This window comes from Dasypus novemcinctus, chromosome 28 (genome assembly GCF_030445035.2).
Source record: "Dasypus novemcinctus isolate mDasNov1 chromosome 28, mDasNov1.1.hap2, whole genome shotgun sequence".
Lineage (NCBI taxonomy): Eukaryota > Metazoa > Chordata > Mammalia > Cingulata > Dasypodidae > Dasypus > Dasypus novemcinctus.
In genome coordinates, this window is record NC_080700.1 from 29,621,654 (window position 1) to 29,643,651 (window position 21,998).

Sequence of the window (21,998 nt, forward strand, 5' to 3'; positions counted from 1 at the left end):
ACTTGTGGGTCATTTCAGAAAGTCAACATTTGTCTTGTCTTCAACTGTAAGCTCCTTGTTTCTCTGTCCATCTGTCTTTCCAGGTGAACTCCAGTTCAACATCCCCAGCTTCCTGTTGAATGCTGTCATTTAAAGCTTGCATCATCCTTTCTAACTTACGATCTCCAGAGTTGTGCTCTCATTTCTATCCTATCTTTCTAAAGGCTTCCCTTCAAAAGAAGCCTAGTTGGCCAGTTGTAGTACCATTCTTCTCTTCTTAGGGGAAACCCATCAAGACATCTTTCAGTGATCTGTTGCATGTGACTCTAAACCTTGTTGTGTCCTCCCTTGACCATATTGTGCCATGATGCTTTCTTCTCCCTCAAGTCTTTGTTGTCTCACTTGAAGATTAAATGCCTCTCATCTAGTCTCTATATCTGGTTTTGCCCCATGCCTTTCTGTGCTTCATTTTATTTCCATCTTCTCTTAAGATGCTGCTTTCATTACGTTACTCCTTTGAGCCAAAATTGTAAGACAAGTATAAAAAACTCTCTCAGATTTTCCTTGAGGTTTTAGAGAGGGAAGAATTGGCCTATCATGAATCTTCTCTTCTAGACTTCTCTCCTTGAGCTCCAGACACTGAAAATGCTGTGAGGCCTATTTTTTATTTATTATATTTCTTTCTTTCCTCACGCTGTTGTCTGCTCTCTCTGTCCATTTGCTGTGTCTGTTGTATTCTCTTTAGGTGGCTCCAGGAACTGATTCTGGGACCTTCTGGAATGGGAGAGAGGTGATCATTCTCTTGCACAACCTCAGCTCCCTGGTCTGCTGTGTCTCTTATTATCTCTTCTCTGTATCTCTTTTTGTTGCGTCATCTTGCTGTGCCAGCACTCCACACAGGCCAGCACTCCATGCAGGCCAGCTCGCCGCACAGGCCAGCTTGCCTTCACCAGGAGGCCCTGGGCATTGAACCCTGGACCTCCTGTATGGTAGATGGGAGCCCAATTGCTTGAGCCACATCCACTTCCTGAGGCCTATTTATTGGTATGTAAGAGACAAAGGAAGAAAATACAAAAGTGGCACAAATTTCCCATGCCCTGTTTTCCTACCCCTGGTCCCAAAGCAGGATATTTTCATATTTGATTTTAGGATGAGCTGCTCTACTAGTAATGGACTGCCAGCAGGCACTCTGGAAGATGGTTTGAATGGGGCCAAAATATCTGAATAGGCAAGAAATGCACAGTAGCAGTGCTGTGGCCTGCCAGGCACTTAGAGTTGTTTTAGTGAGCTGCCTCTCTGCTCTTGCCCATCACAGCAGGGCCAAGTTCTCACCAGTCCTTTTCTCTTAATGTTATTACATCAAAAGTGGGGCATACTTCTTTGTCTACTCCAAAGACCTACTCAGAGATGAAGGAAGTTAATTACTATTGAGTCAACTTATTTTTCTTACTTAGAGAAGGTTTGGTGGTTTTGATGGATAATATAAAAATTATCTGAAATTCCTTTATGCAAATGTTTACTTGAAAACCAAAATGTACTGATTGTGACATTTTTTCTATTTTATTTTATTATTTTAATTTTAGTTTTATTTTATTCCTCCCCCGCCCCAAGATGGATCTCTCATCTGTTTGCTCATTGTTTGCACTCATTGTCTACTCATTTTTTTGCTTGTTATCTGTCTGTTTTTTCTTTAGGAGGCACTGGGAACCAAACATGGGACCTCTTATGTGGGAGGTGGGTGCCCAACTGCTTGAGCCACATCTGCTGCCTGCTTGTTTTGGTTTTTTTTTTTGCTTGTTGTTGGCTCATTGTTTGCCCATTGTCTTCTCGTTGTTTTTTTGTTGTCTTGCTCATTGTTTTTACTCATTGTCTACTTGTTGTTTTTGCTTGATGTCTGCTTGTTGTTTGTTTGTCTTCTTTAGGAGGCACCAGAAACTGAACCCAAGACCTCCCATGTGGGAGGTGGGTGCCCAACTGCTTGAGCCACATCTATTCCCTCATTGTGACTTTTACTTCTTTCTCTTAGGAGTTTGCCTAAGTGTCCCATATGGACCACTACCTCCCCCATTTCCTACTACATCAGTTCCCTTCTACACTGCTTTATGGAAATTTCAACAATTGGTTTGCATTGAACACAATATGTGCATTCCTTCGTCTGTCACTTTGCTTAGATGTCTTCTCTTTTTTCTCTTCAGACTTTACACTTCTTTAAATGCTTAGCTTAAGTCTCACCTCTGTTTATATTATACCCTTTAGCATGTGATTTTAGAAAAGCTTTAGAAAGTCCTTGATCAGTCCTGTACTTTTTCTTTCTTTTCGAAGCTTTAAGACTTTGATTTGCCAGCTGTAGTACTTATACTTTCTTGACTGGTAGCTATTCCTGTCTGTCAGAGGGCCTGAAATCATGGTACATTAAGTCCAACTGTGTAATATCGTAGTTAGTAGTCTTAAAATATAATAAGTTTTCATGAATGTGCTTTTTGAGTGGAATTTTCTGATTGTTTTTGTCCTGAACTTTATCTAGGCCTGCACTCTCCAATATGTTAGCTGCTAGCCATATGTGCCTATATAAATTTAAATTAGTTAGAATTAAATAAAATCTAAAATTTAGTTTCTCAGTTATACTAGCCACACTTCAAGTGCTCATGTAGCTACGGCTACCGAAGTGGACACTGCAAATAAAGAAATCTCCATCAGCACTGAAAATTCTGTTAGACAGTGCTTATCTAGGTTATTCATTTTCTTAAAGTTTCATAAGAGCTTTATAAACTTTTGTTTATGCTACTATATTATTCATGCACATTTAAATTTTGTTTTAAAACATGTTGCGTTTGTTTGGCTTCATGATTGCTTCCAGAAACTAAAGTTCTTGAAGGCATAAGCCATAGTATAATTTATCTTCTCTACCACCACATTTCTAAACCAATTCTATATATGTAGGAGATATTTCAGTATATGTTTATAGATCACCAAAACATAGTTGAGTCACTGCCATTTAACACAATAGGGAATATGAAAATATGAGATGAAGAACAGAGATATAAGAGAAAAAATTTCAAGAGAAAATCAAAGAGAAATGAAAATAAAAAATAAAAATATGAAAAGTAACAAAAGGATAGGATAAGACAAAAATGAACATTGAGTGGATTTTTGGAAAAGAGTAGAAAAGAATAGAGACATTGCTACAAGAAGATGGTGGGAAATGGATAAAAAGGTAAGAAAAATCAAAGACAAGGGAAATAAAAGGACCATAAAATAAAATTTTTTAAAAAAAGAAATAATGTAGGAAAAAAAATAAGTGTCCTTAGAATGAATATTAGGAATATGGAAGAAATTATATTCTGATCTATACTTTCAATGTTGTATTTCCTCAGCTCCCTGTGTGAAAAAGTGATACACGCAGTAGATGATGTGAGTAAAAGTTTAACAAATTATATTTAGAGAGATGGTTTCTACTTGATAGCTCAATATATGTCCCAGATATTTCTACCACTGATATTAATTCAGAGATTGAATATCAGTTATTTCCTTTTTTATTTCATATTTTCTTAGTTAACAAATATTGTTTTTGTCCCATGAATTCTATTGGAATGTGAAATTATTAAAGCAGTAGATTCACCTTTTTGTAAATAAAAGTTTAAAAATATTTTGGGTTTGTACTTTATTATAGCTTATTGTGATTATCACAAAAAGAATTTTAAAAATATGAAATGCTGAATATTTAATATTGAATGATTTTGAATTTAACATGAAAGTCTCATTGTCTGGATTACCATGCCTGTTTTGAAGATGATCTTATATTGTGTTAATTTCCAATGTCACTTTCACTTTTTCACAAAGTGTGTCATCAGAATCAGTCTTACTAGATTTATATATTGTAAATTTTAGCAACTCTTTTCAAAGTGGTTTTAGTTAATGGATCGATGGCTCTGTTTTTTAAAGTAGAAGTCAAGAAAATTGTTATAGCTGTATTAAAAAATCATTTCACAGAGTGGGGCAGTTTGAGTCTTTTGTGGACCCCGGAAAATCCTCTTCTTAAAGCTAATTCATTCTTGTGCCTGTAAACCTACTGTGGATTCAGTTAAGGAACTTTCCTTTTGATTGGATCATTTCAGTGGGGCATGACTCGGGGTGGGGAGTGGGTAGGGGTCTTAATCCTCTTACTGGAGTCCTATAAAAACAGAGGACTAAAAAGCCACCGGTTAAAAAAAAGGGCCACAGAGACATACAAAACAAAGCTGCAGAGACAGAGGGGAACCCAGAGGCTGAGAGGAAGCCCGTTTAGCCAGAAGCTGAAGGCAGTGGGGCCGGAAGGGGCAGGGAGAGACAAGCTGACGCCACCATGTGCGACAGCATGGACTGTCGTCACCACTGCAGCTCAGGGAGAAAGCGCCTCTGATGATGCCTTGCCTTGGACACTTTCACGGCCTCAGAACTGTAAGCTTTTAACCTAAACACCCCCCATTGTAAAAGCCAACCCATTTCTGGTGTATTACTCCCAGCAGCTGTTATCAAACTAAAACACAGTCTCTGGAAACAAGCACTTAGAATATTCTTTGTTTTTAACAGTTTTTCATTTTATGCATTGTACATTACCATAAGCACCAGTATTATTGAGTCAAGCAAAAGAAGACCCATTAAATACTTATTATTAGGAATTTTAGTTGGAAAAAACCCTACTGATCATCGTATTAATCCCCTCCTTTTATAGGTAAAAATATTGGGTATTTATGGTTGAATAATTGGCTTTTCAGTATTTTTCCAGTTCTGTGAACATAATGGTTGACATACTGGAATTTTCAGGGGTAAAATGCATCCTTAGCCTGAAGCCTGGTGTCCAGCACATGGTGAAGAATCATTATTATTATTATTACTTATTATTATTCATTGTAATTACATTCGTTTTCTTGACAGGACTCCCCAACCCCTATTCAAATTCCACTAAATCTTCAGATTCAGAGATTTGCAGTTTTTCATATCCTATCCTTCAAAATAAGATCAAGTTTCTTTTGATTGGGAGCATTTTGGATTACATTTACAAAGTCAGCGGAACCTAAGTTTTCCTTTTAATTTGATAGATCGGTTTTATTAAAGGACTCCATATCATTAAATCTGCTGAGAAGACATGATCAGTTTTGTGACATTTTAATTCTTGGCTCCCATATTATGTTTTTTTTTCCCAAAAGTCTAAAGAGAGTTTGAGTTTGTATTGGATGTGTAACACAGCATTTCATTTCAATTTGCAATCTAATTCAACATTTAATAGTTTTGGACTCAATCTGTAAATAAAATCAATCTCAGCTGGAGAATCTGGCTACTACCCTATTTCTTGGTGACTGTCTTAAGAGTTGTGTGTTTGTATTTTTCATTTAATTTAAATCCACTTGTTTGATAATCAAATATGAAAACAGATTTCTAGATTTGTATTAAGTTCATGCTGACCAGCCTTTGATCATCAATGTTTTCCCCTATTATCCATTCTTATACTATTCACTTTGACAGTTACTGACTTGAGTTTTTGAGTAGCTAACAGCCTATAGGTCAAATAACATTTATCTAAATATTTTAGTAGAGGTCAAAAGAATCCTTGTAGAGATGCTTAACAATAATTGATAGAGTTGACATGCCTAAGACAGTTTTAATGACATCAGGTTTTTTATGGTCTTTGACAAATTACTTACTCTTCCTTAAGTCAGGTTCTCTTGGGTTGAACTATCATAATTAAGACTACTGATATCCACTATCATCCACTGTGGCTTTTTTTGAAAGGACAAAATTGCAGTCATACCATGGATATTTTGTATCTGATTCTTTAGGAAAGTTCCAAACCCTGTTGGGACAAGGTGCAGTTGTCATATAGAGTAAAGCAGACTAACAATTTCCACATTTTTGTCACTAGCCCAGACATCTTTCTGAGTTTCAGATTCACACATAGAACTATTAGACATTTGGGAATGACTCATATGTATCTCAAACATAAACATCCTCAACTGAATTCTTGATTTTCTCTTCAGGTCTTCTCACCACCTCCATGCCCTCAACTCAAGAAATGGTAATTCCATATTCCTGGTATCTAATGTCAGACACTGAGGAGTCACCCTTGACCCTCCACCTGCCCTGTTTAATCATTCCTCAAACCCTGTTGATTCTATAGCAAAAATATTTCTTGACTCTTTCTTCTTTCCTCCATTGCCATTGCCATTACAGTCCAAGCCATGTTCCTCTCCCTGGACCAATCCATAGCCTCCTAACGAATCTTATTAATTCCCATCTTACTGGAAACCAGAGAGTGAGCCTTTTAAAAATGCACTGTGGGGAGCAGATGTGGCTCAAGCAGTTGAGCACCTGCTTCCCACATGGGAGGTCCTGGCTTTGGTTCCCGGTACCTCCTGAAAACAACAAAATAAAAACAAACAACAAGCAGACACAGAAAAAAACAACTCAGGGGAGCTGATGTGGCTCAGTGGTTGAGTGCCAGCTTCCCATATAAAATGTCCTAGGTTCCATCCCTGGCCCCAATACCACAAAACAAAAACAAAGCAGAAAAACGCTGTGGTCATATCACCCCTAGCTTGAAACTCTTCAGTAGCATCCAAATGAATTTAAGAAAAAACAACCTAAAACCCTGACTCTGACCTCTGTCTACCTCCCCATCCTTGCCCAATGTAGCAGTTTCATATAGTTATGAATTCCAAAAATAGATGTTGGATTATGTTTGTAAACTGGTCACCTGGGCATGATTAAATTATGATTAGGGCTTCAATTGGGCCACGTCAGTAGGGTATTGAGACCCTGCCCCTTGGTGGGTGGGAACTCACAGATAAAAGACATGGCAAAAGAAGAGAGTTGAAGATTTTCATATTGGAGTTTTGATTTGGAGTTTGATGCTGGAGTCTTGGGCTGGAGCCCTAGGAAGTAAGCACAGAGAGGAAAGAGAAGAAAGCCCTGGGAAGAAAGGACCTGAGCCAGGAGAAGAACACAGAGGAATAGAGACGGAATCTTAGACATGGCAGGAATCCCAGGGAGGGAGAAAGCTGTTCGCCTGATAGTCTACAGCTGACTTTATGGAGAAAACAATAGAACTGAATCCGGAGAGAGCAAGACCTGGGAAGAGAGGAACCCAGGAAGCCTGAACCCTGGCAGATATCGGCAGCCATCTTGCCCCAACATGTGGAAACAGACTTTGGTGAGAGAAGTAAATTATCCTTTATGGCCTGGTATCTGGAAGCTCCTACCCCAAATAAATACCCTTTATAAAAGCCAAGAGATTTCTGGTATTTTGCATCAGCACCCCTTTGGCTGACTAATATACCCCACTTGTCCCTTCATGCGTGATCCTCCAGCTCCACAGTCCGTGAATCACACAAGCTCTTTCCGACCTCAGTGACTTTGCCTTTTTCCTCTCTCCAGTTTTCTCTTCCCCTCTTTCTTCACCTGGCTCACCCTTACTCTTCCTTCAATTTTCAGTGTAAACAATTACTTCCTCAAGATAGGCCTTTCTAAGCGGAGTTAGAAAATAAGAGTTATATTAGTTCAAAAGAAATCTGTTTCTTACCCAAAGATCTTTAAGAACAGCATAGCCTACCAACATTTGTTGGGCCAGGAGCCTTAGAGGCAAATATTTAGGAGATGATCGGAGACAGAGCTAGACGAGCTACAATCAGGCATCAAAGCCAGTGAGCAGATTTTTGCTGGCATCTTGTCCCCTTTCAGCCACTTAGAAATGTACCAGCATCCATCTTGGAGAATCATTATACTACAGACATATATGCACATGTCAATGTGAGAATTTCATTCTCCCTGTCCATATTTCCAATCTCAGGTGATGCAGGAAGAAGATCTACAAGTACATCAATGTGTAATCCAGGGTCAGCTCTCATCACCATCACAGCTGTGAAAATAAGAGAGACCATTAGCTATACAGTATCTATTAGTGTAACACCCCAAAACAGTAATCTCTTCTTCCAGCTCCTTCCTTTTTTAAAGAATGCCAATAAGAAATAAAACTCTTGCCCTTTGTGTCCTCATTAGCCTTGTAGTAAGTCAGTATATATAACACAATACAAATATGTCAAGTGAGATCATTCAAAAGGCAAGTTCATTGTATAACACGTTAGTACAATGTCTGACACACTTGGAATTAACCTTCTTAGTTTTCATTACTGCCACACCAGAGTGTATCTGTTCTTAAATCATCATAAACAATTTATAAAGTATCATTTGGCACTTGGTATCATGTGCTATACATGTGGTCTTTATCTTATAATCTAAGAAAGACAACAGTGAGCAGAAGGTAGATTTGGGGTAGGTAAAGAATAGGTATCACTTTCCAGGTCCTGAATGTAAAACCAGATCTTGAATGTAGAGGGAATACTTCAGCCGCAGCCCAGACACCATGGAGGTATTAGCTGGAGAGGTAAGAGGTAAGAAAAAGCTGGAAAATTCAGACGTGTCATCCAATTTCTGAAGAGAACCAGTAAATGAAATAGATCTTCTTTTTCTAAGATTCTTCTAAGAATCTTCTAAGGGGGTGAATTCTAAGGGGGTGAATTAACAAACAAAAAGGGCAGCACTGAACTTTTTAGAAGTTGTTAACTGCCCTCTACTGCAAGATCATAGCGTTTTAGAACTGAGAGTTCACAGATGTAGCAATCGAAATGCAGAGCAGTTTAGTCAATTGCCATGGGCACACAGAGTCCAGATTAGAAACTAGGCCTTCCAAAGGTTTAATATTCCTAACACGTATAGAAAAACCCTATGCATTAATAAGACAACGTATTTGAAAAACGGGCTAAGGATTTGAGCAGGCAATTCACTAACACTCTAGAAGTATTCCTCCTTTAGGGTGCCACGCACCATCATGCCTCCATGCCTTTTAGCCTATTCTGCTCTCTCTCTGGAACATCTTTCCTTGCCATCTCCCTGAGTCCACTTCAGTTGTCCTCTCTGAGAAGGCTTCTCTCTTAACACTTACATACTTCCACAGAGGTGAACCCTGCCTCTGATGGTTCGCCAGCTTCCATAGCACATTGCAATGCTATTACAGCATTTAACCATGTGAAAATATCTGTTTGCAGTCAAGTGTTTACTGAATGCCTATCGTGTGAACAGGAAGATGAATAAGATACAGACCTACCATCTCTGGGATTCCTCTTCTTGCCAAGAAGAGAGACTTGTGAACAGGTAACTGTGGGGCCTTACACATGTCACTAACTTTACTAAGACTCCTTTTTCTCATCTGTGGAATGGGAGTAATAATTGTGCCTACATTTTAGTGTCAGTGTGAAGAGTTAGGGATAACTTGTACGGCACATAAAATGCAAATGTTAACTCAATATCTTTTTTTATTTTTTTCCCCTTTAGAGGTTAAGGGCACGGAATCGAATTGATCTTTATTTTTTTATCAATTTCATTAATACATATTCATAAAACATACAATCCGTCCAAAGTGTACAGTCATATTTGGTGTAACCACAGAGATGTGTATTCATCACCTCAATCAATATCAGGGTGTTTTCTTTACTCCAGTAATAATAATAAACAAAACAAACAAAAACTCTACCCTTTAATAATCGCCTCTTAATCCTAGGTTCATGACATACCTTCATCATTGATCCCTGTGTGACTGTCAGGATTTTATTCATTCATTCATCTTTATTCAGTCCCTTATTTTTCTTTTCCTTTAAACTTCCTATTGTAAACGAAAGCACAATTCAAAAATTACAAAAAACTGGTACATAACTTAATGAATTATTATAAGGCAAATATCCTTGAAAGCACCACCCAGATAAAGAAGTAGAATTTTACCCGCCACCCCAGGAGCCCCTCTATTATTAGCCCATACTCAAGCACCATAGCCTCCCTTCCCTCAAAAGAAACCACCATCCTGGCTTTTATAGTATTCTCTTGGTTTTATTTCTTTATAGTTTTACCACCTAAGTGTGCATCCCTAAACACTGTATTTTAGTCTTGCCCACTTTTTTCCTTTAAGATTTATTTTATTTATTTATCTCTCCCCACCCCCCATTGTTTGCATTTGCTATGTCTGTTTGTTGTGTGCTGGTCTTCTTTTTAGGAGGCACTGGGAACCGAACCCGGGACCTCCGATGTGGGAGGGAGGCGCCTAATTGCTTGAGCCACCTGCACTCCCTGCTTTTGTTGTGTCTCTCATTATGTTTTCCTTGTGTCTCTTGTTGCGTCAGCTCGCTGCCTTGCTTGTCTTCTCTAGAAGGCACCAGAAACCAAACCTGGGACCTCTTGAGCCACATCTGCTTTTCCATGCTTTTTTTATTGATGTCATTTAAGCCCTTTTTAATCTATAGTTTCCCTCTTCTGCCCCATTTTTTTCCCCTTTCCAATTTATCAGTGGAACAACCTGGGTTCTTTGACTTGAAGAGTTTCCCACAGTCTGAATTTTGGTGATTGCATATTCAGGGTACAGTTCATCACGTTCCCCTGTCTTCTGTGTTTCCTGAAAATTGACTCTTAGACCCAGAGGTTTGACCAGGGATCCAGTGTGATCCCTATGGCAAGACTATAGAGCATTTGTGTTCTTTTATTGGGAGACACTTAAAATCAGGGTGTCTCTGGAATGTTAGCAACAGTGATGCTCATTAATTTCATTGGGGTTGCAAAATAGTAATAATTTACTTCTACCATTTATTTTTAATTTATTCTTGGATGCTTTTTTTCCCCTCATCTACTTTTGTTATCCAGTGGTATAGTTTATAAAAAGAACATCAGGATAAATTTTTAAATCTTTCCCTTTATTTATCAGTTTTCAAATAATGAGATGCTTCCCTAGCATCCTTTAAAATGACCAGTGAAGATTTAAAACAAGTTTATGAACTCATGGATTTACACATATTGATGTACATTAATCTGTTGCAATATTATCTTAATTGAAACTCTAATTGTTCCATCTTTGACCAATGGGAGCCTCTTCAAGTTGGTGGCCTGTCCCTCTTTCAGCCTCGGTTCTCAAATTTGTGCATTGTACTTGCTGGTGTGTACTTGTTGGCTATTTTTAATTACTCCTGAACGCAGGTCCATCAGACACATCCATCTACTTGCTCCCGCCTCAGTCTTGTCCTCTGGCTGACAGTGGTTTCCCCACTCACTTTGTAATTCATAGTGTTACCTTGTCACCTAATGTTATAGTTCATGTTGTCCATGGGTTTTTGGTGTTGCTATCTACTTGCTGTCAATTCATTTCCTGCCCCCACTACAAGATAGCTCCCTCATCTGTTTGTTTGTTGTCTGCTTGTTTCTTCTGTCTATTTTTTTAGGAGGCACAAGGAATCAAACCTGGGATCTCCCATGTGGGAGGCAGGTGCCCAGCTGCTTGAGCCACATCTGCTCCCTGCTCTTTTTTTTTTTTTTTTTTTTGCTCACTGTCTGCTAATTGTTTGCTCGTTTGTTTTTTTCTTATTGTCTGCTCGGGGTTTTTTTGCTTATTGTCTGCCCATTGATTTTGCTTGATGTCTGCTCATTGTCTGCTCATTGTTTGTCTTCTTTAGGAGGCACTGGGAACTGAACCCGGGACCACCCAAGTGGGATGCAGGTGCCCAACTGCCTGAGCCACATCTACTCCCCTGTCAACTTATTTTTAATGTGGAGATTTAGGATGATTCCGTATCTATGCCTGCATATTTATTTTAGCTACATGGCAAAATCAATGAGATCCATCCCCCAATATGAAAATGAGATCTTTGATATAAACTTACTTGTATCTTTGTGGTTGGCCTCCCGTCCTGCCTCCCCATCTAAGCTAATCATTATTTCGAATTTTGTTTTGATGACTCCTTCACATTAAATATATAGATATTTAATAATATTTATAAGTTGCAGATATTATATGTATATAATTTTTCTTATCCGTATGTACTCCTAAAACACTACTGGTTAGTGTTAGTTATACTTTTAAGGACCTCATTTTTATATTCTAACCATATTAAAGGCAACTTTTTTACATCATCAGAGCTCTTTTAGCTCTTTGGGCTATACCTCCTTCCAGCAATGGGTCTTTGCTCTACATTTGCAAAACAAAAGGCCCATCCAGCTGGTTTTTCAGAATGAAGAGATGACATTCCGCAAAGGTAGTCCTGAAATCATACTCCCAAAGATAGTGCTGAGAGGCTGCCTCCTGCAGAGATGTCATTCTGACCTTTGCTTTGAAAGCACAGGATGTTTTTTTCTCCCCTGGCTTCCTTGTACAGTGGTGACTGCTACTAGTGAATAAGAAGGTCACTGAGATAGCAATTGCTCTTGCTGAATGAGGTTTCCGTGGTTTAGTGAACATTCAGACCAGCTTGGAGAAGGCCTAGCATGATGGAAAGCACCCCAGAGTGAGAATCAGAAAACCTGAGCTTTTATTCTGAATGTAGTTTGTTTACCTCCTTTGTGTCTCACAGTTGTACCTGTAAAATGTAGGAGTCGAGTAAAAGTTTACTTCTGGCTTTAAAATTTGATGACTGAGTTGATGGCAAAGAATGTTATACCCTGAGTGTTCTTTAAAGCCATCATAGGAACTTGGATATAAATAAGAAAATAGATGATAAAGCAGTTAAATGGAAAGTACCTTCAAGTTTATTTCATTTGACCTTTATAACACCATGAGGTAGGTATTATAATCTCTTTTTTACAAATGAACTCAGATTGTTTATATCCACCACTCTAGCATGGCTCAGGTGCCTGTTTGTGGAAATCATTCTGATCTAGGCAGTTCCCATATTGAAAGGAAGAATGCCGTAAGGGTTAAGAAACTGAGGTGTTTGATAAAAAGAAATTTTAAAAGGCAGGGGGAGGGAATCAGATATGACTCAAGCCCTTGGGTGCCCACCTACTACCTAGGAGGTCTCTGGTTCAGTTCCCGGTACATCCCGGGGAAGACGAGCAATTCAGCAAGCTGGTACAAGGGGCTGGCACGGTGAGCTGCACGGCAACAAGATGACAACGCAACAAGGAAACACAATAAGAGATACAGCAGGCAGGGAGTGGAGATGGCTCAGGTGACTGGGTGCCTCCTTCCTACGTGGGAGGACCCAGGTTCGGTTCCCAGTGCCTCCTAAAAAAATGAAGACATGCAGACAGCAAGCACAAAACAACAAGGGGGGTGAGTGTGAAATAAATTAATCAATCTTAAAAAATTAAAAGGGTAGGGGGAAAAGAGTGTCATTTGTGAGAATAAAGGATGTTTAGTATTATGAATGAGCAGATATTTGTTTTTATAGGAAGGAAAGAGTGTTTAAGCTATGCTTTGAAAAGTTAAACTCTGCTCTCGGAATCATTTCAGATGTTGTTTGAAACCAATTTGCAATGATCACACTGTAGGATGAATTTCTAAATAGCCGTTGGGATCTTTTGGATTCAGATTTGTTTTTATTGCTCTCTGTGTTCCTTATTTGGTGTCCCTTGAGCTTTTGGGTGAGACATTGTAAACCTTAGCATTTCTCATTCGTTTTCCTTTGTGGTTAAAACATAGGCATTTGATGACAGCAGCGAAACACCCTGGGGTTTGTATTCCTGTATAATTCATACCATGGTGCTAGGATTACATTTTGGCAGAATATTAAAGGAATATACCAGAATCAGACAACAGAACACTGAAAATATGCCACAGGGAGGGAGCAAGGGAACCTGGCCAGAGGCTCGACTCCGGCCAGGACTTTGGGGTTCTGTTCCTACAACAATATCAATACATAATTGCGCATTGGTGTCTGAGTTTGTTTCTTCCTCTTATTTCAGGGTATTGTGAAAAGAATGTAAGGCTTCTTCTGCTGTAGGAAATATTATCTTACTGTGTAGGAATATTGTATTAGTCAGCCAAAGGGGTGCTGATGCAAAATACCAGAAGCTGGTTGGTTTTTATAAAGGGTATTTATTTGGGGCATGAGCTTACAGATACCAGGCCATAAAGCATAAGCTGCTTCCTTCACCAAAGTCTATTTTCATGTGTTGGAGCAAGGTGGCTGCCGATGTCTGCGAGGGTTCAGGCTTCCTGGGTTCCTCGGGGCTCAGCTCCTCTGTTTCCTCCACAAGGTCAGCTTAGACTATGAGGCTCTCTAGGCTTTGCCTCTCTCCACAAGGCCAGCTGTAAACTATCAGGTGAACGACTCTGTCTCTCCAGCTTAAGACGTCAGCATCAAACTCCAACATCAAAATCCCAACATAAAAAACCCTCACCTCTGTCCTGTGCAATGCCTTTTATCCCCACAAGCGGTGGGGACTCAACACCCTACTGGCCCAAGAGGTTTACCTGATTACTTAATCAAGTAAACCTCTGAATCCAATATAATCTAATATGTCGAGGAAAAGATCAGTTTACAAACATAATCCAATATTTCTTTTTGGAATTCATCAATAATATCAAACTGCTACAAATATACAGCTTCTGTAGCAGTTTCTGGCACACAATAAATGCTCAACAGGGAAATGAAACTTTACTTAGTGACTCCTCTAAGAGTAAAGCTGCTTCCTTGCAAGTCATGTTATGACACACAGACACACATCTGTCCGTCGAATGAGGGAATTTTGCCAGTTGCAGCTCTGTTAAGATACAATACCCCACTGTGGTGGTTAGGAGTTCAGTACTCAAGGAAAACTTGTCCTTAAACTTACTCCATTCCTGTGGCTGTGAAGCCATTATAAGTAGGACCTTTTGATGCGGGTAATTCAGTTAAGGTATAGCCCACCTCAGTCTAATAGGTCTTAATCCTACTCCTGGAGTCCTTTATTAGCAGAATGAAGTTCAGGTAGAGAGAAAACCATCAGAAGCAAGAAGCTGAAGTTCAACAGAACCCAGAGAAGAAGGGAGAAGCCAGGAGAGGCCACCATGTGCCTTGCCATGGGGCAGAGGAGCCCAGGGCCAAGGACTGCTGGCAGCCAGCCCCAGGGTGCCAGTCTTGGGAAAGAAAGCATCGTCTTGATGATGTCTTGATTTGGCTAATAAGTTCCTGTTGTTTAAACCAACCCATTGCATGGCATTTGCTTCAGAAGCCAGAAAATAAAACACCTGCTTTCACTGTTCCTACTCGTTCATTGCTCAAGTCACTGTAGACCAGTTTCCATCAACCTTAGACCTATGGAATCTTTTCATTATGGTAACAAATGACCTCCAATCTTGTCAAATCCAATAAATAATTTAAAATCAGGACTTAAATGACCTCTCAGCAACACTTGACCTTCTGGATCACTCAGTCACTCTTTTAAATTTCTTTCTTTGGTTTCAGTGACTTTATCCGCTCACTGCTTATATCTATTTCTCTTTCTCTTATACTCTCTTACTCTTGTTTTCACTCTCATCGCATATATGAATACACACTCATTGTAAAAGTGTCAAAGCACAATGCTCCTTCGTCGCTTGTAACAAATGTTTCTCAACAATGCAAGGTGTTGGTAGTAGGGAGAGGTTTGGGAGCCTTGTATGATGATATGCATAGTTGTCTATAAATTCACAAATTTTGCTATACTCTTATTGCTTATATGTTTGTGTATGGTTATATATTTCAATAAAATTTTATTTTTAAAAATGTATCAAAGCATTCTTAAGTTTATAGACTAAAACGTTTATATTTTGTTTTAACTTACATGTGATCATGCGATGTTTTTAGTTTTTTTCACTTAAAATTATATTTTGGCTATTTTAGTAGCCAGTCTCTAAGATGGTCCCCAACTATCCCTAATCTTTCTCTTAATCCCAGATTTCTCCCAAGCTCTGGATCGGTATTTCTAGCTGTCACTTCAACCAAGAGTACCTGATATAATAAATAATTTCTTGAATGAATGAATGGCCAAACATCTCCTAAATCAGCTTGTAATTATTCCATCTAGTTGTAACTAAATAGAAAAGCCACTAGTCAAAGAAGTATCCTCCAGTATTCTCACACCAAAACTTCTGTTATTTCTTTATGCGTAGATGTCTCCAGTCAATTACACACCATTCATTCAACAGCCCTATAAGCCTGTGTCCACAGTGGTAGGAAGACAGATGTGCTCATTACCCTCATGTAACTTACAGTTTCCAGTGGAAGATAGGCATTGAGTCCTAAGAGCTCTGAGTATTGTAATAATCAGTCAATTAATTGGTTAATTAATTATGTTCATTATTTAATCCTCACATTAAATTATTAAGAAGCCCATACTGTATATTGCTGATGTTTTCCTTGAAAGTAAACCTGCTTTGGTACAGTGTTTTTAAGATGACTGCAAGTAGAGAGAGAGAGTTTAAAAATCCTATCATCTGTTTCCTGGGTAGGCCTATGGAAATTACAGGGGAACTAAGGCACTTTTAGTGCATTCCCTTCCAGGAAGTGCTCCTCCCCTTCCTGTGCATTCAGGTAACCTATGTAAACGGGTTAGAATCATACCCAGGCTCCCGTCTTTTCCTGTTCTTTTTGTTTTCATCTGGCAATCCCAAGACGCCACAGAACTTACACAGAACAGTGAGACATATCCTATGCCTCCTAGGAGCTTACGATGTTTGGGGCCTAAATGAGTGCTATGTAGTGCTGTGTGCATTATGACCTAGTGTGGGTGTACAGTGGGGATGGTTGTGTTCAAGTCTTCATAGAGGAAGAGATGCTTGCGCTTAGCCTGAAAGAAGGGAAGTTGTTGCTGGGATGATTAGGTTGGAAAGGGCATCCTCGAAGGGGTAGCAGTGAAGGCAAGAATATGGAGGCATAAAATTTCTTGATCTATTTAGGGAACTGAAAGTAATTTTATATTACCAGTGTGCAGGTGGAGCTCAAGAAGCTATAAGAATAAAGAGATAGGCAGAGGACCGATCATCATGGAATTTGACTCCATACTATGAGAAATGTGGAACTGTTGAAGTGTTTGAAGCAATGGGAGAACATGAGTAATTTCCATTTTAGAAATATTCCCATGGCAATAATCTAAAAAGTATATTTGAAGGATGCTAGACAGGAGGGAGCAAGAACAGTTAGTGAGATGATCACAGGACTGTTTTTTCAAACTGGACAATAGAAAAGTCCCAAAACAGGGAAATGGCAGTGGACATAGAGAGAGGCCAATCCAAAGATACTTAAGTAAAATCAAGACTTAGGCAACAATTGAATGGGTTATCGATGTTATTATTTAATAATGTTTTCCATAACTTGTCTTACCCAAATGCATGCTTGTGGTTCTTAAGGCATTTCATATCAGTTATGAATACAGTAAAAGTTGACTTATTTGATGATAATACAATTCAACATTCAGGAGCCATTACATTTCCAAATGCAACAGAAGTGTTTTAGCTGTCCACCACCTAGCTTGTAGCAGCAAATAACGTAAAAGTTCTAAAACATATATCTGTTGAACCCATAGCTTGTGTCTTTAAAAATCTAAGCAGGGAACTTTTATGACATGTACTTATTTTTGTAACTATTTATGTAAAATCACTTGCTGATTATTTCATAATTGCTTAACACAAGATCCTGAAGAACCTCCATTTTATTCTAGGAGTTTGATGGTTCTGGCTCTTATATTTAGGTCTTTATCCATTTTGAGTTGATTTTTGTATATGGTGTTAGGTAGGGAGTCCACCTTCATTCTTATGCAAGTGGAGATTCCCTTTTCCCTGCACCATTTGTTTAATAGACTATTCTCTCCCAATTGGTAGATCTTTGCACCCTTGTGAAATATCAGCTGGCCATAAATGAAGCAGGGGTTGCAGACAGGAGGTAGGGCTAGAGCTTTGATCTGCCTGGCATGAAATTAAAATCTTTTGTGCTTCAAAGTACTTTATCATGAAAGTAAAATGACGACCTACTCAATGGGAGAAAATATTTGGTAAGCACATACCCAATAAGGGTTTACTATCTGGAATATATAAAGAAATCATTCAAATCAACAACAAAAAGACAAACAACCCAACCTAAAAATAGACAAAAGACTTAAATAAACATTTCCTCGAAGAAAATATACAAATGGCCAAAAAGCACATGAAAAAATGCTCAAGATCATTAGTCATTAGGGAAATACAAGTCAAAATCACTATGAGATATCATATCACACCAATAAGTGGCTATTGTTAAGAAAGCAAAAAATTCTAAGTGTTAGAGAGAGAAATAGAAACACGCATTTATTGCTGATGGAAATGTGAAATAGTGCAGCTGCCATGGAAGACATCTTGGCAGATTCTCAGAAAGTTATGTATAGAATTATCCTATGACCTGGCAATCCGACTTCTAGGTATAGATTCAAAAGAACTGAAAGCAGGGACTCAAACATATTTGCACACTGATGTTCATAGCAGCATTATTCACAGTTGCCAAAAGATGGAAGCAACCCAAGGGTCCACCAACCGAGGAATGAATAAACAAAATGGAATATGTACACACAATTGAATTTTATGCAGCCATAAAATGGGATGAAGTTCTGATACATGCAGCAACATGGAGGAATCTTGAAAACACCATGTTAAATGAAATAAGCCAGACACAAAAGAACAAACATTGTATGATCTCACTGATAAAACGAAATAATTAGAAGAAGCAAACACGTAAGAGTGAGGATTTGGAATGTAGGGTACCAGGAGATGGGGTGGACATAGGGATTAGAGAGTTAATTCTTAAAATATATAGAAGATATATATATATTTATATATATATTTCTATTTCGGGCCATTAAAAGTTTGGTAATGGATGATAGTGATGGTAGTACAACCTTGTAAGCAATGATTAACAACAATCAATATTATATTTGAATATGGTTAAAAGGGGAAATTTTAAGTGGTATATATGTTACTAGAACATACTTTTTAAAAAAATCCATATTACTACACAACACAAACTATGAACCCTACATTTTAAACAAATTAATTGATGCAGTTTGTGATGAGTACCGAATAAAGTACAAATTGGTTGAAATAAATAAATATAAAAGCATGAATTTAAAAAAAAAAAGCAGCCATAGACAATAAATAAATAAATGGGCATGGATGTATTCCAATAAGATTTTATTTACCAAAATATTCGACCAGCTGAATTTAGCCCCTAGGCCATACTTTGCCAACTTTTTCTCATTATCATTAATGTAGTCCTAACAGAGACTTACCATTTTGTTTTATTCTTTTCTATTAGGAAACAGTCCTGGTGAAATGTAATCGTCCTGGTCACCCTTTGATTAATAAGACATATAATTTTGAAAGGTAGGTGTTTTTCAAGATGAAATGTGAAGTGATGTTATACATGAAAAGTATACATTTTGCATTAGGATTTGAGTAGTGAAATGTGCAACTTATCCAATCATTTTGACTAATGAACTTATATTTGGCCATTGATATTTGGGTTATTTACAGGTCCACTCTCTTTAAATAATATGTGGGAGGAGTGGGTTGAGGGGGGTGGGGGTATATGGGGACCTCTTATATTTTTTTAATGTAACGTTAAAAGAATAAACAGCAAAAAAAAGGAAAATTTTTAAAAAGTTACATAACTATTTTAATAAATCAAGTCATGTTTTGAATCCATTAGATACTTGGCTAATAAAGGAATCATGCAGCAAACACTTTTACAAAATGAGCAATCTGTATCTTAAATATTTCAGGTAAATACAAATTTCACATGTCCAGTGAACTAATAGCACTTGTATTATGATGATAACAATTAATATGGGACTTTATATCAGAGGCCTTCCTGGCCCTTAGGTCTGATATATTCCAGAGTTGCAAGTGGGAGAGTCCTGGAAAGCACAGACGAGATGATGGTGGCAGGAAAATGTCAGGTGGATGTGAGCCAGCAGCATGCTCAGCAGAAGCACTTCTAGAGTCCTAAGAGGATAATCTGACCCTTAATCTTGGTGAACTTTGCTTTGCACTCAGACTGGAAGAAGAGTTTACCTTCATCTGTAGCTGTTGACTGACACCACTGATGTCCAGTCAATGCCTCAGTATTCTCATGAGTCCAAGATAAATAGGGATATCCATAGTTTCCCCCCGGGTCTAGTTTGGCAAACTTGCAGGTGGTTCTAGAAATTATATAGCCACGCTTAGGGAAAGGCCTGGGTACTTGGAAGCAGTGGAGCACAGTGGTTGAAAGCACAGGCTTTCATAACCCACTGAATGGACTGGGGGAGAGTGTAAACTACAATGTAAACTAGAATCCATGTGGTGCAGCAGTGCTCCAAAATGTATTCATCAAATGCAGTGAATGTGCCATAATGATGAAAGAGGTTGTTGATGTGGGAGGAGTCGGGGGGGGGGGTGGCGGGAAGTGGGGGTATTTGGAAATTTCTATATATTTTTTTAAAGATTTATTTTATTTCCACCACCACCTCCACCATTCCCCCCATTGTCTGCTCTCTGTGTCCATGCACTGTGCACTCTTCTGTGTCTGCTTGTATTCTCATCAGGTGGCTCCAGGAACTGATCCTGGGACTTTCTGGAGTGGGAGAGAGGTGATTTCTCTCTTGCATCATCTCAACTCCCTGTTCTGCTATTTCTTCTTCTTTTCTCTCCTCTGTGTCTCTTGTTGCATCATCTTGCTACACCAGCTCTCCACGTAAGCTGGCACTCCTGTGCGGGATGTCTTTCCCACACTGGGTGGCATTCCCATCAGGGCAGCACTCCCACACAGGGCAACATTCCCGTGTGGGCCGGCACGCCCTCTCCTGGAGGCCCTGGGCATCAAACCCTGGACCTCCTCTACCGTAGATGGAAGCCCGATTGGTTGAGCCACATCCATTTCCGTTTTTTTTTTTTTTTCAAAGATTTATTTTATTTATTTATGTATTTTAATGTAACATTTTGTGTTACCTATGTATCTTGAAAAAAAGACAATAAAAAATAAGTTAAAATAAAAGAAAGCACAGGCTTTGGGATGAGGGTGCCTAAGTTCAAATCCAGCCTGTGCCCTGGGCATGTTGTTAAGTATCTATAAACCTTCATTTCTTCATTTTTTAAAAAGGAGAATAATAATAGGTTTGTTATGAGAATTAAAATAGATAAGGCATGTTAAAAAAAGCATTTAGTGTAGCAATTGGCACATAGTTATTACTCAGAAATTGGTATCATCGTCATCATCATCATCATCACTGGGTTGTGTTCCGAACTGCAGTAGACATAGGCTGTAGAGAATTAGCTGTAACAACACTTTTCAAAATGTTGTTCTTTTACTCCCATGAAGTATTCCTAATTATTAGCACAAGTATTTATTCACCTAATATAGTATGGCAGTGGTATTAAAAAATTAATGAATATTAATGTTTCAGATTCTTGGTCATTACTTATTATTTTATCTGAGAAGTAGGAAATTACATATAAATTCACATTTCCTAGCTGCTAGCTGAAATAAAATATACCAGAAACATTTTTCATAGAATTAAAAAAAAAATAAAACTTCCCCGTGCAGAAGTGGAACATGCTGAGAAGGGCATCACGCCTCCTTGAAAACACATATTGATGAAATGTAAATGATGATATAAATGAATCAAACCCAATGGACTAATCAAATCATTACTATATCAATCATTAAAAATGGATTTGATGAAAAAGAAAATCAAATGAAACTGCTCCTGCAGATAAATCAGAAATTCAGATATTACACTGCATTCAATCTTTTCTGGAGCAAAGCAATATATAAAGAAACCATAAATTAATAATAAAATAACAAAGTCATTGGTCATTATAGTTTCAGGTTTTAAAGAAAAGGGAAAACTACTTCTGTTTGTTTCGTGAACTCAATCTTAGCATAGCATCATTAATACATGGCCCCAATTGTAGTTTCTGGAATCCTCCCTCCTTGTTGAATTGCTTTCATGGCCTCGTGGTAGTGAAATCTCAGAGAAAGCAAGTCACTTCTAAAAACATTTAGGATTCATCTTCAAACTGCAGGAGATAAAAATCAAAGAATGCATCGCCATTATTTTTACCTTTCGCTGGCTTAAAATGGTTATACACAAACAACACATCTGAACATGCAAAGGGTTTAGGGAGCCAAGAGAGCCTACAGCTGCAAGCAGGAGAATTGTATCCATCATCCATGTGGAATCTAAGTCCCCTCTCGATTTAGAGGGGG

At 38.4% G+C, this 21,998-nt stretch overlaps 1 protein-coding gene across 4 annotated transcripts in view; it reads left to right on the forward strand.

The window, feature by feature from the left end:
• The window catches only part of KIF25 (kinesin family member 25), a 101,382-nt gene that overhangs the window by 42,009 nt on the left and 37,375 nt on the right, over positions 1 to 21,998 (forward strand). For all 4 annotated transcript variants that reach the window (XM_012525512.3, XM_023589059.2, XM_023589060.2 and 1 more), the window contains 2 exons: positions 3,354 to 3,390; positions 19,065 to 19,132. In XM_012525512.3, coding sequence (XP_012380966.1) covers positions 3,354 to 3,390; positions 19,065 to 19,132 — 105 coding nt within the window. The remainder of the gene's footprint in view (positions 1 to 3,353; positions 3,391 to 19,064; positions 19,133 to 21,998) is intronic.